General features: G+C 39.9%; 1 protein-coding gene across 2 annotated transcripts in view; it reads left to right on the forward strand.

Moving 5' to 3' along the window:
• Positions 1-17979, forward strand: part of UST (uronyl 2-sulfotransferase) — a 284549-nt gene that overhangs the window by 149516 nt on the left and 117054 nt on the right. For both annotated transcript variants that reach the window (XM_067010993.1, XM_059083482.2), the window contains exon 3: positions 11592-11747. In XM_067010993.1, coding sequence (XP_066867094.1) covers positions 11592-11747 — 156 coding nt within the window. The remainder of the gene's footprint in view (positions 1-11591; positions 11748-17979) is intronic.

The following is a 17979-nucleotide window of genomic DNA, read 5'->3' on the forward strand; positions in this document are numbered from 1 at the left end:
TGAAACCTCCCCTGAGTCCCCAAGCCCAAGTTCATCACTGCTTCTCCCTGTTCTTGTACCATATCCCTGGCAGGGCACTTGCCACAGGCTATCAGAGCAAGTGGTGCCAGTGGTTGGTTCACTTGCTAGATCGTGAGTTCACACAGGGCAGGGAACTAGTTGTAACCTTTGTCGTATATTCACTCATTTAACAATGATTTATTCTGTATCTACTATGTGCCAGTCATTGAGCTGTATTGAAGATACAATAGTAAGAAAAAGCAGATGTGTCCCTATAGTTATGGAATTTAGACTCTAATCCAAGGCAGATAATCAGATCATCACAATAACCAATTAATTTCTTGCCATTAACCAAATGAATGGTATTCAGTAATTATCTGTTGAATTCAGTCACAGAATTTTCAATATTCCATAGAGTCTCTAATCCTCCCGGAGGCTAGCCTAAGTTCATATTGTGGGAGAAAGGCTCCCAGGAACAGGCAAGATTCAGCCCCAGTGTACAAGCTCTTTTCAAGCCTCTGCTTACATTTGCTTGCCAATGTCTCATTGGCCAAAGCAAGTCGCAAGGCCAGGCCCAAGGCCCATGTGGGAGGACGTTTTACTCTTCATGGATATAGGCAGGTGGAATTGCTTGGGGGCAGTTATTGTCCCAATCTGCCACACTATTTTAAAGTGTGGTTTATGTTATGAAAAGCTTAAACTCGGCCAAGGAATTCAAACGATGATCATCTGAATCCAAGAATAAGGTTCTTGCTCCAAATTCACACTCAAACTAAAATTTGATTCAGACATTTTAAACGGAAAAAAAATGATATGTTTCACAATGAACAATGGATCTAAGGCTTTGGTTTTAATAATTTTACATGGTACCTTGATGAAAAAGAGGAATTGGCACCCCAGCGTGGCTGTTCACCCAGCATTTGTACCATTTACAGTGAGGGCATTCTTCCCTTGTGAAGTCTGTCATGAGAATATTTGACTCTTCTCCCCACCAATAACCAAAGGAAACAGTTCTAAACGGACTGGTTGGCCCATACCAGCAATACCTGCTATAAATTGTGACACGTACAATCAATAACCAACACTTCTCCTCTATTGCATTATAACAAATGAATTTTTAGATTAGTTTCAGAGTATAAATTCTTAACTAAAAATAAAAATAGGACAGTTATAAATAAATAACTTTAAGCAGACTTTCAAATCTTAAAGGTCTATATAAAGTGTCTGTGCATGTTTTATTTGAAGAAGTGTGTGATTAAGAGAAAATGTGTTATACATCTGACGGCGAGTTAAATGAAGTATGTGGGTCTGGTAGAAAGATTATCAACCCAAAGGCATCTACAAAATTACATATTCTAGTTCAAAAGTGAATGTATAAAGTCACTTGAATTCATTAAGAATTGTAATGGAACAACTCCAGATCTAAAACTAATTTGAGGACCTGAGTTCTTCTCTGTTCTTACTGGGAAATCCGCAACTCTGATTCCCAGAGTTTTGTTTAATAAAGACTTTTGGATCACTGAACACATAGCACCGAAGAAAGTGCCAGAAATGGCTAGAACTGGTCCAGATCTACTACAACAACAATATTACTTACAGTGCCTTTGAGCGCAACAAAACATGTAAGGCATATACACATGCATGTACACACACACAGGAAGATGAGGGTTAAATAGGATTGCCAAGCCCATATTGGGTTACTCCATTTTGTTTTGATTATAAAAACCGTAGAGAAGGTTTAAGGGACTCTTAGAAGAGTGGTCAGAGGTTTCAAACACAAGTGCAGTAGGGCTACCATATGTATTTGGAAGCACGACCGAGTCCTGTGTAAACAATTTGAAATAGTCCTTCAGGATGTTTTATCCTCTAAAACTTGCACATCCGCCCCATGGCATGTGGACTTCATTTCTCTTTTCTGTCAAACATATGAGTATTCCATGCACTCAGTTTTCCATGGGCTAAACTGAGGTTTGAATTTTAGAATCTGTAACATACTGTAGTAGTGAGATACCCAGATCATGGACTTCTTTTCTATGATTTGCATACTGATCAGAGAAAGAAGCATAAAGAATGTTGCAGAATTAGAGGTAAATCTGCCCTTTATTAATATGTATATTTTCTTGGCATCTGTCAATTTGAAATTTGAAAATGTTCATCTGTCCATGGCAGTAATAGCATTCATCCAAGGTCACCTGAAATTTGAGTTTTTAATCAAACTGGAAGTCATTTTTTTCTGAAGCATACATCACAGTTCAGCTATGATAGTTGAATAATCATCACTCCCCAAAATTACTTCTGGCTCCTTGTGACAATTGCTTCTTTGAATGAGGATTTTGTTACGGTGTGCAGGGTATTACATTCCTGGGAATAGTGTAATGATGTTGTACATGATGGAGATAAGAGCATTAGATAGACCAGAATGGAATATTTAGAGCACAGGATGCCATTTAGATAACCCTCTGAACATCTGTAAGTATTGTGTATCCCTGCCTTAACATCGTGGGATGTGAACAGGAAGGAACCTTGAAATCATTGCGTTCAGTACCTCCAATTTATCCTTGAGGAAAATTTGGCCCAGAGATGCTATTCAGGGTCGCTTGTTCAAGGTCACTAGTTTGGCCAAGGGGAAAACCAGACTTTCAGTCCAGGGGACTTTCTTCACTTCGCCATACTTTTTCTTATGTAATATAGCAAATAAGAGTGTTTCAGGGAATTCCCTGGTGGTCCAGTGGTTAGAACTCCATGCTTCCAGTGCTGGGGGCCCGGGTTCGATCTCTGGTCGGGGAACTAAGATCCCACAAGCCGCACAGCGTGGCCAAAAATAAAAAAGAAAGTTGCAAAATATGAGTGTGAAGAAAAAAATTGATGAACTTCCCTTACAGTCTTAGGGAACAACCAAAATAGCATCTTCTAAATAATAAATATGACAGCATTGGTTCTAAAACAACATTTAATAGTATTTTTTTTTTTTTTTTTTTTTGTGGTACGCAAAAAAGAGGCCACTGCTGTGGCCTCTCCCGTTGCGGAGCACAGGCTCTGGATGCGCAGGCTCAGCGGCCATGGCTCACGGGCCCAGCCGCTACGCGGCATGTGGGATCTTCCCGGACCGGGGCACGAACCCGCATCCCCTGCATCGGCAGGCGGACTCTCAACCACTGCGCCACCAGGGAAGCCCAATAGTATTTTCATCCAACAGTTTGTCTATTTAATAGACAGATATTTATTACTTATCTATTATGCATATACCAGATAGACCCAGTCTATTAGAGGAATAAAACAGATGGATTTGTAGAGAAGTTATAGCTATATTTGTCTTTCTGTAGATAACATTAGACATGGAACTATTTCAAGTAGGAGCAGGGGGAAAGGAAAGCATAAGGTTCAGATTTGGCAAGGCTTCTGGAAGAAGATGGGTTATGAATAATTATAAGATACAAGGATGTCATTCGAGAGTTGCAGGTAGGAAGAGCTTTCCATTCAGGAGGTGGCAATGAGAGAAAAGATAGTTCTTTAACCGGTCCTATATGTTTCCTCTTGTAGAATGGAGGAAATGAGCCTAGGGGTCTGGAGAGTCGATGGTGATTAGAAAACAGAGATGCATCTGTTAGAAGACCTAGAATGCCTCGATGGGCAAAAGCCAGTGAGAATCACTGCTGAGTTCTCGACAGCACTGCTGGAAGGCTGAGCCGTGTACAGACTTCGGTGTTTGGTGATGGTCTTAAAAAAAACAGAGAACTCCAAGTGACTAAAGCTGTAGAAGGGAGGAGAAAGCATAAGAGGAGCACAAAGGAAGATTTATTACCTGACAAGCCCAAACAAGAGTGGGACATATACGGAAATGCGAGAGGTTCCAAAAGAGAACCGTGAATGCCCATGGAGCTGGAATCCATGTCTGCAGCACAAATTATTGGAACTGTTCTTTCTGTTTCTTTTATGAATATATTTGACAAGGAAAAATGTAAAAACCTTGTGTCAATTTTTAAGGCATTTCCAGGTGATACCTTGATAATATAGATTGAAATTAATCATTTAATAGCCTCAGAAGAGAGCATCATTTACCGGGTTTTAACACAGCCCTCCCGTCTTACCGATGAGGATTCTGAGGTTCCGAGGTGTAACGGGACTTGCTCCTGACACCGCAGTGTCCTAGGAAACTTTAAAGTAGGAATTCGCTGAATGGATTTGAACTGCTCAAATCCTATGGACAGTGAATACCAGAACCGTCCCTGAGTTCAAGCCTCACAAAGCCCTGGCCTTGACTCTTCCCCCACACTGGGGTGAGGAACTGTGGAATGGAGATGCTGTGAGATCACAAAGTGAATTTTATTCCTCAAAGAAAATCATTCATCTTTAGCATAATATTGGTACGAAGGGTCTAATGCTCTGACAGTGTTTAGTATAGATTTCAGCCAACCTACACATTCAGTTACCCAGCACACCTGTTCTCTAATCATTCTAGGCGAGTAGGCACTTACCGTAGTGTAAGCATATTTGTCAGGTTGATCATGACTTTGAACTATGGGTGGGAGGCCAGTGGCACTCCAGGGAGACCCAAGGAGGACATGGGAGTGCCTTTCACCCAGACTCTTCTCCAGTATCATGCAGGCAACCCTCTCCCCACCTTAATCCCTCGTCAGGCTGTATGGAACCACCCAGCAGCTTAACATGGAAGGCTAGGAGTCCTCTACAAGAGCAGTTCTTGGAATGGACCTGGAAGTAGCAGGGCCTCAGGGGAGCTCTTAAAGCCAGACTCCTGACCCTTATCATCCTAGACTTTCTGTTTCAGTTAGTCTAAGAGTGGAGCCCGGAAATCTGGAGTTTTAAAAGTTCCATAGGTAATTCAAATATATAGCCATTTGGGAACCACAGCTTGTCACATACTATATTAAATATCATTTTGCAAAGACTTTAAAAGCAGGATTGATGTTGATCCTTCCAACAAGACCAGGCCTCAGAGAGACCTATAATCATGGACAATGAAAGTCTAGGTGCAGACCAAGTTTGCTTTTTACCTAAAAAGTCTGCTTTCCCCACCCCATTTCAGACCTGGGAGAAGCTGTTGAACTGTGGACGTCATCTGGTGGTATTTACTGTTGTGCTTAGGATTTTGGACAGACTTCTGTTTATTGGGCATGCTCCACACAAGCCTGTCAGGCCCTGGGGATTTGTGGCACTTGCAGAACTTACAAGGCAGGCAACGTAAAAATATATAATTCATAGAGTGAAATATTTTGGAGCTCCCTTTGCTTTTACAAATTGGCCATAAAATAGAAGCCACAGACATAACATTCGTATAACCATAGTTGCCAAGAATGAAGAAACATTTGGGGGTGAGGGGGTGAGGGTTTTTGTTGTGTACTTCTTTATAAGACACTCAAAGAAAGAGAAAGTATTCAAAATTTGTGTGCAAACGATAATGGGAACATTAAAGTTGAGATGCCTGACGATTGGCAAATATCTGTTGAAGAAACTAGGGATTTGAGGTTGAACTGAAGAGGCCTTTAGGTGTCTTTTCACAGTTGTTGAGTTTACCATTTGCTTGTCTTGATAGACATTTCAAGTGCATTTAGGATTTTATATATATTTTACTATGACTTATTGCTTCCTGTTTTTTCCTTTCCTAGTGAAGTGGGTCACAATATCCAAGGCAGCTGTGACTGCCTATGATAGATTAGGGGAAGGAATAAAGGGAAAACTATATCCGTCTACTCTTCTCCCATTAGCTGCTCTGACACTCTGGGCTTACATTAGCTTATAAAATCTGTCCAGAGGAAGGAGAAAGAGAGGCCAGTCGACTCCTGTCGGTTCCAGCTGAGGACCTGGGGATATAAGTAATGGATGAGTAATGCCCGATGATACATGTTGTGATAGTTGACTGTTGAACAGTAGCATTTAATGAAGTTGGACACATTCAAGACATGACAAAAAGAAAGAGCGTCTCGGGCTTCCCTGGTGGCACAGTGGTTGAGAGTCCGCCTGCTGATGCGGGGGTCGCAGGTTCGTGTCCCGGTCTGTGGCGGGAGGGGGGTCCTGCAGGCCGTGGAGAGGCTAGGCCCGTGAGCCGTGGCCGCTGGGCCTGTGCGTCCGGAGCCTGTGCTCCGCAACGGGAGAGGCCACAACATTGAGAGGCCCGCGTACCGCAAAAAAAAAAAAGAAAGAGCGTCTCTGTTGCAGAAGCCAAACTAGAGGTCATTTTCACCCTTTGATGTGGTAGTATATTAAATAGTGTCGTTTGGGGGTCAGGAGAGCTGCAAGCTGGGCTTTAGTTGCTACGTGCCACTGTTTGGCTTTGTCACCTTGAACATGCCAAATGATCTCTCTGGCCTCGTTTTACTCACCTAAATATAGTGCTACTATCTACCTCACAGGGTACTCGAGAGGATGAAAAGACAAGGTCACGGTAAAGACAGGATAAAGCTCTAGCCAAGTCAAACGCAGATCGGGCTGGGGATGGGGGTGATGGGGTGGGCTTGCAGGGCGGGGAGGGAGTTGGAATGGATGGATTAGTCCACATTGCCTCTAGACCTCAAACCCTGTCGTTCTGTGAATCTATGATCTATGGGACATAGGAGGGCACACAGGAGAATCACTTAGGTGCTATGAATGATGCTTAAATCAGTTGATAATTTAAACTCCTAGAGAAAGGCACAATAGAGTGAAGACAATTATGCTATTTGATTCACTATCTCTAACAAGGATTAAAAGAATTTACCTGGCACAGAGCCTGGGACAGGGTTTTTTGTCATCAACAAAAGATGACAATGATTGGTAAAGCAGACTTCAGGAGCAAATTTATAGTGCTACCAAAAGCAGGGATGAACCAACTTGTTGCCATTGTTAATTTTAACACCTTATCCCAAACCACCAAATCAACACATTGATTTGGCCTGACTAAATTTGCCAATGTCCGGTGGATTCCATAGGTTTTTAGAAAAGGACTTAAGAGCCCCACCCTAAATTTGAGAGAGGTTTATGTTTGTGATGGTGTATGCTGTGTCTTTAAAAGTCACAAGACTGATTCCAGAAGCTTTATCTGAAAACAGATAAAGTGGCATTTGCCTTTCTAGTTCTATCTTTATACTCTGTAGCTATACACTGGCATTTAAATAAATGGTAAAATTGGAGTCACGTTGGGGAGTTTTCAAACATTTTTGTAGATATAGCTATTTTTTTCAAATGTCATTGTATTACAGCAGCAGGAATGATGCGGGGATTTTTGTTTTTATATGTGTTCTTTTAAAATATCAGATATTTATAATCACTATTTGGGAGCTTCCCAGAAAACTAGTGAAAGAATTGGAGTGAACATATTTTTAAAAACTAACTAACCAATAACCCAAAGGTAAATAACATCCTTAGCTATTAGCAAAAGAGAGTAGACAGATATTAAGCCTGCTACTTACTGTGCTGATTACCCAAGAAATTCAGGAGAAATTAAGTGTTTCCATCTAAGTTTCTAAGTGCCTCTGTTCTTCATCTAAATCTTCTAAGATATACTCTGCACTCTTAAAATAAAGCGCTTAATATGTGGTAACTCACATCTTCTAGGCCATCAATTTAGTCATAACAAATTCTCCCTTGCTGTTCTATGCTAGGATGGAAGACAGGGAAAAATGCATTCACCCAATTCTTGAACAGTTTAATTCCTGAAAGAAATTAAAATTTGTGTTTATTTTGGCAGCTTTGTCACAACCTTAGTCTATCCCCCAGCCCGGTTATTATGGACAATCCAACTTACAAACACTATTAATATCATTCTATTAAACACGAAGCCCAGTTCAACCTCGTTGGGTCATAACCTCATAAAGTAAGAACTAAATAATTTATCTGAACTTCTGCAGTCATTGCCAGAGAACAGACTTTTGGGGTACTCACTGATTGAACCATAAGTAAAATGACCTATTATAATGATGGTCTTTTACCCTGATCACTTGTATTAGCATTTGGTCAGAAAGATCAGAGCTGCACTGGAAGATTCTCCTGGTCTTACAGTTTAGTGGAATCACTGCTTTAGTGTTAAACAGTACATTAAACCTATCAGAGCTGCCAAGAACCAATCGATGTCTTTTGAGACCCTATGTATCCAAGGCATTCATTTTCTAGGCACTGTGAGGACACATAATAGAACATACTGACTGGCCCTAAAGAAACAAAGTACTGCTCATTGAAAAATACATATATATATGAAGAATTATATCAAAATGGTACATGACTGGTTGCTAAGTGAGTGATATAAGTATTATATTTTACTCCAATGACAATTAGCCTTGAAACTCCAAATTTATGAAATGCTGCTCTGCGTATAAAACATTTCAGGAAATTAAATCTAGAATTACAAAGGCAAAAATTCAAGTTGCATACCATAGGCAAGTTTGGGGTATGTTTATGTTTATATTGTACTATATTCTTTAGCTTTGGGCCCCTTTATGGCCTTCTGTTATGGATATGTGCTGAATGAAGGAATCTTTTGATTATCATTTGTCAATTATTGCTCAATGCTGAGCATTCAAAATGGAAATAATATCTTTATTGGGGATATAAATATTTAATCAGATACTTGTTATAATTACTTCTTAGTCTATCAAAATCATCATAACTGGGCAATTAAAAGAGAAAAAGAAATAAAAAGTGTCCATATTGGAAAGGAAGAAGTAAAACTATCTGTTTGCAGATGATATGATCACGTATATTGAAAATCCTAAAGAATCCACACCAAAACACTATTAAAGCTAACAAATGAGTTCAGCAAGATTGGAGCATACAAGATCAATATACAAAAATCAGTTGAACTTCTATCAGCTAACAGTCAATGCAAAAATTAAATTAAGAAAACAATTCCATTTATAATAGCATCAAAAAATAAATAAAAGGATTGTAAGGCTTCTGCGTTGAAAATTGCAACACATCAATGAAACAAATTAAAGGAAAATCCAGTAAGTGGAAAGACATCCATATTCATGGATTGGAAGACTAAATATTATTAAAATGGCAATAATCCCCATATTGATCTACAGATTCAACACAATCCCTATCAAAATCTCAACTGCCTTTTTTGCAGAAATTGATAAGCTGATCCTAAAAGTCATACCGAAATGCAAGGGACCCAGAATAGCCAAAACAATCTTGAAGAAGAAGGACACAGTTGCAGGGATTCACCCTTCCCAATTTCAAAACCTATAACAAAGAAATAGTAATCAAAATTGTGTGGTACTCAATGTTCACTGCATCTCTATTTACAATAGCCAGGACATGGAAGCAACCTAAGTGTCCATCAACAGATGAATGGATAAAGAAGATGTGGCACATATATACAATGGAATATTAGCCATAAAAAGAAACCAAATTAAGTTATTTGTAGTGAGGTGGATGGACCTAGAGTGTGTCATACAGAGTGAAGTAAGTCAGAAAGAGAAAAGCAAATACCATATGCTACCACATATATATGGAATCTAAAAAAAAAAAAAAAAATGGTTATGAAGAACCTAGGGGCAGGACAGGAATAAAGATGCAGATGTAGAGAATGGACTTGAGGACACAGGGAGGGGGAAGGGTAAGCTGGGACGAAGTGAGAGAGTGGCATGGACATATATACACTACCAAACGTAAAATAGATAGCTAGTGGGAAGCAGCAGCATAGCACAGGGAGATCAGCTCGGTGCTTTGTGACCCCCTAGAGGGGTGGGATAGGGAGGGTGGGAGGGAGACGCAAGAGGGAGGAGATATGGGGATATATGTATACGTATAGCTGATTCACTGTTATAAAGCAGAAACTAATGCACCATGGTAAAGCAATAATACTCCAATAAAGATGTTAAAAAAAAAAGATTCTGTGGTACTGGCATAAGGATAAAAACATATGGATCAATGGAATAGAATTGAGAGTCCAGAAATAAACCCATAAATTTATACTTAGTGGATTTTCAGTGAGGTACCAAACAGTTAAATGGAGAAAAAGAACAGTATTTTCAATAAATGTTGCTGAGGCAAATGGATATTCACATGCAAAAGAATGAAGTTAGGTCACTAGCTCACACCATACACAAAATTAACTCAAAACGAGTCAAAGACCTACATGTTAGCACTAAGACTATAAAACTTTTAGGAGAAAACACAGGTGTATATCTTTGTGACTTTGGATTAGGCAGTGGTTCCTTAGATATGATACCGAAAGCATGGGCAACCAAAGAAAAATTAGATAAATTGGACTCCATTAAGATTAAAAGCTGTGTTTTGACACTGTCGAGAAAGTGAAAAGGCAATCCATAGAATGGGAGAATATATTTGCAGATCCTATGTTTGCAAATCCACAAAAAATATAAAACTTAAAACTCAATAATAAAAAGACAAATAACCCAATTTTAAAATGGGCAAAGGATTTGAATAGACATTTCTCCAAAGAAATTGTACAAATGGCCAATAAATACATCAAATATGCTCAACATCATTAGTCATCAGGGAAATGCAAATCAAAACCACAAGGAGATACTGCTTCACACCCATTAGGATGGCTATAAAAATAATTTAAAAAACAGACAATAACAAGTGTTGGCAAGGATGTGGAGAAACTGAAACTCCCATACATTGCTGGTGGGAATATAAAATGGTGCAGCTGTATTAAAATTAGTTCGGCAGTTCTTCAAAAGATTAAACGTAGAGTTACCATATGATCCAGCATTTCCACTCCTAGGATTTACTCAACGTGAATCGAAAACATGTGCCTCAACAAAGACTTATAGACAAACGTTCATAGCAGCATTATTCATAGTAGGCAAAAGGTGGAAACAGTCCACATGTCCATCAACTGATGAGTGTATAAACAAAATGCAGTATATCCATACAATGTAATATTATTCAGCCACATAAAGAGATGAAGTACATACTTCATACTACAACGCTGATAAACCTTAAAAACATTATGCTCAGTGAAAGAAGCCAGACACAAAAGGTCACATATCCTCTGATTCCTTTTATATGAGATGTTTAGAATGCTAGAGGCAAATCCATTGAGCCAGAATGTAGATAAATGGTTTCAATGGATCAAGGTAATGAGGTAAATGGAGGTGACTGCTATGGGTATGGAGTTTCTTTTCAAATGCTCTGGAATTAGGTAGTGGTGATGGTTCACAATTTTGTGAATATGCTGAAACTCACTGAATGTATACTTTAAAAGGGTAAATTGTATTGTATGGAAATTATGTCTCAATTTTAAAAATTACTATATTTCTCTTGAGCAGTCTACAGATTAAGTTCTGATAAAGCATAATATTACTTGCAAAAGAACACTATCATTAAAGCACATATTTACATATTTTGTTCCTAAGAGAGAAACAAAAGTAGTTTCACAGTCAGTATTATAGGTGGCATGAAATTTTACCCGTTGTAAGTATCAGGGCAGACGGGTAGGGAGTGCAACGTCTCTCTCAAGTTACACTGTGAAGATAAATACGAGTGTTCATCGCTTCCATTCTCTTGTTAGTTGCGTAGGGACACTCGGCGCTTAGTTTGACCAGACATTTATTGCTCTGAGATGGAGGGACGCGCCCCAGGTACTTTAAGCCGCACCCTCTCACTTGCCCTCTCGTTCTGCCCAGGCGCTGCCTTTCCCGAGCCAGGTGGTGTACAACAGGGTCGGCAAGTGTGGGAGCCGGACCGTCGTCTTGCTTCTGAGGATTCTGTCAGAGAAGCACGGATTCAATTTGGTTACGTCAGACATTCACAACAAAACCAGACTTACCAAAAATGAACAAGTAAGTTGTCTTTGCCCGTGGTTAAGTTGCACTTCGCCGCAATTCATTTGCGTAATTGGTGGGCGCCTCCTGGAAGACCCTTTGAGTCCCTAACAGGTGAATACCAGAGTTATAATGTCATGCTGTGTTTTTGCCAGAGTGCGGAAGGAAATTTAAGTTAAGGGTTCGGACACAAGTCTTCAAACCAGGAAGTTTCCCTGAATACTTTTATTAAGACCAATGAAGGCCAGAGTACTCTGCTCATTGTATATTTAGCTAACAGTAGCAATGCTTAAATATCAGAGAGTTACGCCACTGAGCTATAAATAATGCTGACATTTGGGGAGCAAAAGTCAGAAAACTTTATTTAAACATTTCTTCCTCTGTGTTTTCTCACAAGTGTCCTAAGTCTTTATGGTTATCATAAAGAGAAAACCCTCTTTGCTCCAGGAATTTTGTTGGTTGATGGGGACATGAGCTTCCTATTATGGTAAGTTCAGGGGATCTTGAGTGTCCAAAAGAGCTTTTGGCATATTCACTGGTAACAAAAGAATCACCCCCATTTGCCGGGAGTAAATCTGCCCTAATACAGCTGAACTATACAAAGGTCATGCTGGTGGTGGTGTAGGGGTGCTAGGTTCTACCAGGAAGCTATACAGACAGATTCTACTTTGTAAGCTTACGCAAAGTAAGCTTAACCGTCTCCACTGAAATACTTTGCTAATGCGGAAAAGTTAGACCTAGCGCTCCCACAATCATTTTATAGGGTCTAGTTTGTTAGCCTGCTCTCAGAAAGTTGCTTCGGTCCCCTTAGGTATTTAGGATGGATGAGTAGCCACCATTATAAGTCAGGGTTCTCCAGAGAACAGAACTAGTAGGACGGAGATAGATCGATAGACAGATGATAGATAGATAGATAGATAGATAGATAGATAGATAGATAGATAGGAATAAAGAAAAGGAGATGTACTATGAGGCATTGGCTCATGCAACAGCGGACGCTGAGAAGTCCCACCATCTGCCCTCTGCAAGTTGAAGGCTCAGGAAAGCCATTGGTGTAATTGAGTCTGAGCTTGAGTGTGAAGGCCTGCAAACCAAGGGCGCCAATGATGTAAATCCCAGTCCAAGGGCAGGGGAATGTAAGATGAGATGTCCCAGCTTAATCAGTGAGGCAGGAAAAAAAAAAAATCAACTTTCTCCTTCCACATTTTGTTCTATTCAGGCCTTCAAGGGATTGGATAAGGCCCACCCATACTGGGGAGGGAAATCTACTTTACTGAGTCCACTGATTCAAATGCTCATCTCATCCAGAAACACCCTCACAGATACACCCAGAAATATTGTTTAATCTGGGCATCCCTTGGCCAGTCAAACTGACACATAAAATTAACCATCACACCACTCAGCGACAAGGTGAGTTTGGGGAATAAGCAAGGTATATGGTTGACTGTCAGGCTGAGACCATAAGTATGGAAATTTCCACCCATGTCTGCTTCTTTCTGACACAATCTCCACCTTTGAGGCATTCCAAACCTCACACACGAAGGGAATATGCAATAAGCCTTCCTGTCTCTCTTATCACGGGGGATGGTAAGACTGTTTTAAGTGCATAACACAGCCAGAAGTACTTGCTATAAAGCCCGTATGTTTAGTGTTGTCCACAGTATAGAGATTAAAATGCTCATTCCTTTGGAAACTTCCATTAAAGAGTCTCTGAGTAACAAGTCTAAAGAGTCATTATCAATCAGCAAAAAATATTTTGAGATGACCCCTTGCAGGTTCTGTAGTAGGTGCTCAATAGAAAAATTATATTTGGTGACATTTAAGGATATCACAGTTTATCAATAATTTTCATAGGGGTAGGTTCTCTTTGATTTCCTTACCTTACTGAAGAACGAATAAGATTAGGGCTGAAAGCGAGTGACTATAATAAATAGCCCATGCTATTGCAATTTTATTATAAATATAAAATTTGTTTTTCTTTTGAGTCTTCGGGTCTGCTTATCAGGTTAAACTTAAATGTTCCTATGTGTGGAAACTATGCTCAGTTCTTGAAGCCTAACAAAACACAGTAGCTGGATTTTAGTTCCCACTGCTGAAAAGTCTAACAACCCAGAGGGAGCAAAGTAGCAAAAGTATTAGACCCTGAGATGTTCAGGAAGGCCCTAGAAGAGCAAGCACAAAATATGAAATTTAAATATACTGTGGGATTTTACACAAATCAACCTACTTTGTTTCCTATGAGGAACTGTCAAGGGAAGAATTTAGATTAAAAATGAAGAATAATTTACTAATGGTGCATGAATTGTTAAATCTTTTAGAAAGGGTTAAAGCCAGAGTCATCCTTCTTCTCTAAAATAGAGGTTAGCTCTCATCTGTTTGGAATGACTGGCTTGTCTAGCAGCCAGGGAATAGACTAGACAATCTTTTAAGGTTCTTTCCAGCCCTGTGATTCTGTGATATATTTATACAACTTCTGCCATAATCTGTGTATAATTAGTTGAAACAATTCTGATTCCTGTGGTCAGTGTGACCTAGAATATATTTCATTACTTAGTTATTCCAGATTCCTATTAAATTATAAGGCAAGTTTTTAAAACTTAAGGGAAAGGTAAAGATATGGTAGAAAAAAACAAACAAACAATTTTGATGTATTTAGAAACAAACATAAGGATAGAGACAGTTGCCTCTCTGCAGCTAGCCGAGCAGGCTGCGACATACAAGGAGAGCCAGGAAATGCCAGGCCAAAAAAAAAAAGTCTGTAGTAGCTCAAGAATGTTTAAAGAAACTCTTTTTCTTTGTTACGTGCATCCTTTTTCTAAAGTTTCAAAGTGCATGAAACAAGCAAAGAAAAAAATATTATTTTAACCTAACATATTCAAGAAATAATTTGTGGTGTGAATAGCTCCTCTTCTTGATAATTTATTAAAGGAAAAGGGGGTAAGTGATTTAGGAGACAAGTTAAAATTTTATAGTCAGTGGTTCTCAACGTTAAAGAGTAGAACTCCGAAAATGTGTTTCCATGGAAACACTGTTCTCTGGAGTTAATAACAATTCTGCTTCAGGTGCAGTATGAGTTAAACAGGCTCTCGTGGGCTGGCCCGGGACTCTCTCCATCATGTAGAACATTTCTTTTATGAGAAAATGTGTTCCAAGTTCCAAACTACTGACTTACAAATGAACTTCAGAAAAGTATCCACATATAAGGCTGGAATCATCTGTACCGTTGCATTCGTACACAGTGGCACCTCTCTGGGCCAGAGTCAAATTCACACATACATTTCTCCCTGGACGGTAGCTGTCATCACACACACACACACACACACACACACACACACACATCCCTATGCAGTACTAGATTTAAAAAAATCTATTTAATGGGATAAGACACTGAGGGATTATTTAAAAGGAAAGAGAACACGAAAGACAGCAAATGTTAGAATGTCTATAAAAATCCCATTACATCTGCCCTTATAGAAATAGAAATGCCTTTGAAGTTAATATTTTAGAAAACTCTGCCTCAGCAGAACATGGGCAGCTGGTGCTGGCCAAATGTTGGACCTTTGCAGGGCATATAATGCAAACCTAGGATGACATCATTTCATTTATGCTCTAAAACCGGATTTCAATTTCTTGGGCTAGTTTAGATAATTTCTTGGAAAATGGAGATTATGTACAATCTAAAAGATAAAGAACTATTTTCCAGAAGACATGGGGCGTGATTTCCAAAAGACTCATAACCATCTTTGTTAATGGTCTGGCCCTATCTTTCAGAACATTGCTCTAAGGACAACAAAAGTCAGAGTATCACAGGCATATTACAGACATAAGAGTTCAAAATTATTTCATTCCTGTTGGAGAAAGGCAAAAATTGTTGGCACATGAGCCTAAAAGATGGAGAAAGCAAATACTTTTTCTATTTTTATTTATACTGAAGCTATTGAGGATTCCAAATTGCAAACAGCACCTACTCTGTGCTAATTGTTTTACTTCATTATTTCATTTAACTCTTTTGGGCCTAAAACTGTACCAGTGAGTGAGTATGATTTCCTATTTTATGGATGAGAAAACTAAGACAACCTGATGAAGTCACTTTCCAAATATAATAAAATGACTATGCATGGTACCTGGACTTGAACTTAGGCCCTCCCGAATCCAGGAGCCATTCTCCTAATGCAGCGGCTATCTGCTCTGGCTGCACAGCAGAATGCCCAGCTGAGCCTTTTGAAACATAGAGTTGCAATGGCCCTTCTCCTGGAGATTCTAGGGTAGAGTCCAGAAAACTTTTTTTTTTTTTTTGATCAAGTGCCATGGGAGTAACAGAGTTAAGGATCCCTGTCAAAACCATCATATCAGCATTTCCCTAAGTGTATTACTGAGTATCCTAGTCCCCTAAGACACTGAAAAAACAGAAAATACCATGATTCAATAAATTTGGGAAATGTTGTCCCCTTGTCCCCCTCTAGGAAAGTCATGACAATTATTCACATTTTAAAGACTCTGAGAATTCTTTCAATTAAAAACAAAATGAAAAATCTGTTTAACCAGCTTTCACCTAGAGTTCCCCAGTCTTAGTTGGCCAGGGGACTCCTTATGAGCGTTTGTGGCTCTCAGTTGCATCGCACAGAACTTGAGAGTTCAGTTTGAAGCTGGTGGACCAACCTACATGGTTCTATCAGCCATATCAGTAAAGGCTCCTCTTTCACTATAAACTCCACATCTGCTCGGACTGTGTTTAACAGCCATTGAAATGACTAAAATCTTGAAAAGTATTCAAAGGGTAGAGGAGACACAGCCCCTACGTCTGTGTGCTCTAGATTGCTTTAGCCTCTTGGTAGGAAACAGCATTTCTTCATAGTGTTTTAACTTCCCTTCCCCACTGCTCTCACCCACTGCAAAGTCCAAGTCTGACTGTGACTACAGAGCATTGCGACTCGAGAAGAGAAAGTGCATCTAAAGAAACCAGGTTCAATTTGGAAATGGTCTTGGGGCCCCGGGGATTCCTCCTAGGCTTCCCTAAAGCAGGGTCAACGGCCTCTGTTTAGAGGCCAAGGTTCACTCATTTGTTTTTGAGGCAGGTCTCGCCATTGTTTCTTTATCCATTGTGGTGTATATTCATTGGGGGCCTACTGAGCACCAGACAGCACACTAGATGTTTGTGCCTCTGACTTTAATCCTTGAAGCAACATTATTAGGAAAGTATTATCACCCTCTTTTATAGGGAAAAGTAAGTGCTCAAGAAGAATGTGGGAGAAAAAGAATTGAAAGTGAACTGGGGTCAAATCCTGGAGAACCTTGAATGTTAGGCTAAGGAGATAGAACATTATACATGGACAGTGGGAGGTTAATAAAAAAATTGATTCTTAACCATCATGGGCATCAGAGTCTTCTTGGGAGCTTTTCCACGACACATATTTCTAGGTCTTACTACAAAATACTGAGTTATATACTCTTAATGGTGGAGCCCACATATTTGTATCATGGGGGGAAAAAAACTCCCCTAGAGATGCTCATGCACAATTCTAGTGAAGAATCATTGCGTGAAAGCCTCTAATTATTAGAAAGTTTTCTCTCTATTAAAGGGGAATCCTCCACTAAGCAAGAAAAATTCCTCTTTCGCCTGAGAATCCCTCAAAACTCTGAAGACATCTTATTTCCCCTGAAGTCCTATTGAGGGGTGTCTCCTCAGAAGCCTGCACATTTATCTTAGAAGACTTACCCTTGCTTGCGATGTTTTGGAAAAGTCTCCTTAGAATGACCCTCCGAGTTTCCTGACTTTAGAGTAGGAGGGATGTGTCCACAGGCATCAGAGGTGCTCCACCCGGACTTTGGAAGCAAACCAGAAAGATGAGCTGAGTCCGTCTCCAGGCCACAGGGCTAAGTTCACCCAGTTCTGCAAACGAGGTCTTATCTTGGAGTCCTATAGACAAAAGCTGAGTCTGCTAATGAAAACTCAGTGGAAAGAAAAGCGGGAAAAAGAAAGAAGCAACAAGGCCTGAAAAATTAAGACGTTTTCTCCTCTCCTTCCAGTTGTAGCCACGAGATTGATTTTTCTCTATTCAGATGCAGCCTCTTAGCCTTGTTCACATCATTGCTCCCCCTGGTGGTCGTCTTCTTCATTGTACGCATGTGTTGCACTGACTGCACAGCCCCGAGCTGAAGGTGGGAAGATCATCCTGCCTCCTGCAAGAAGGGCTTCCTCTTTGCAGGAGGAAGAGGAAAAGATAACCTGAGCCCACAGCCATCCTCCTGG

Source organism: Kogia breviceps, chromosome 13 (assembly GCF_026419965.1).
Source record: "Kogia breviceps isolate mKogBre1 chromosome 13, mKogBre1 haplotype 1, whole genome shotgun sequence".
NCBI lineage: Eukaryota > Metazoa > Chordata > Mammalia > Artiodactyla > Physeteridae > Kogia > Kogia breviceps.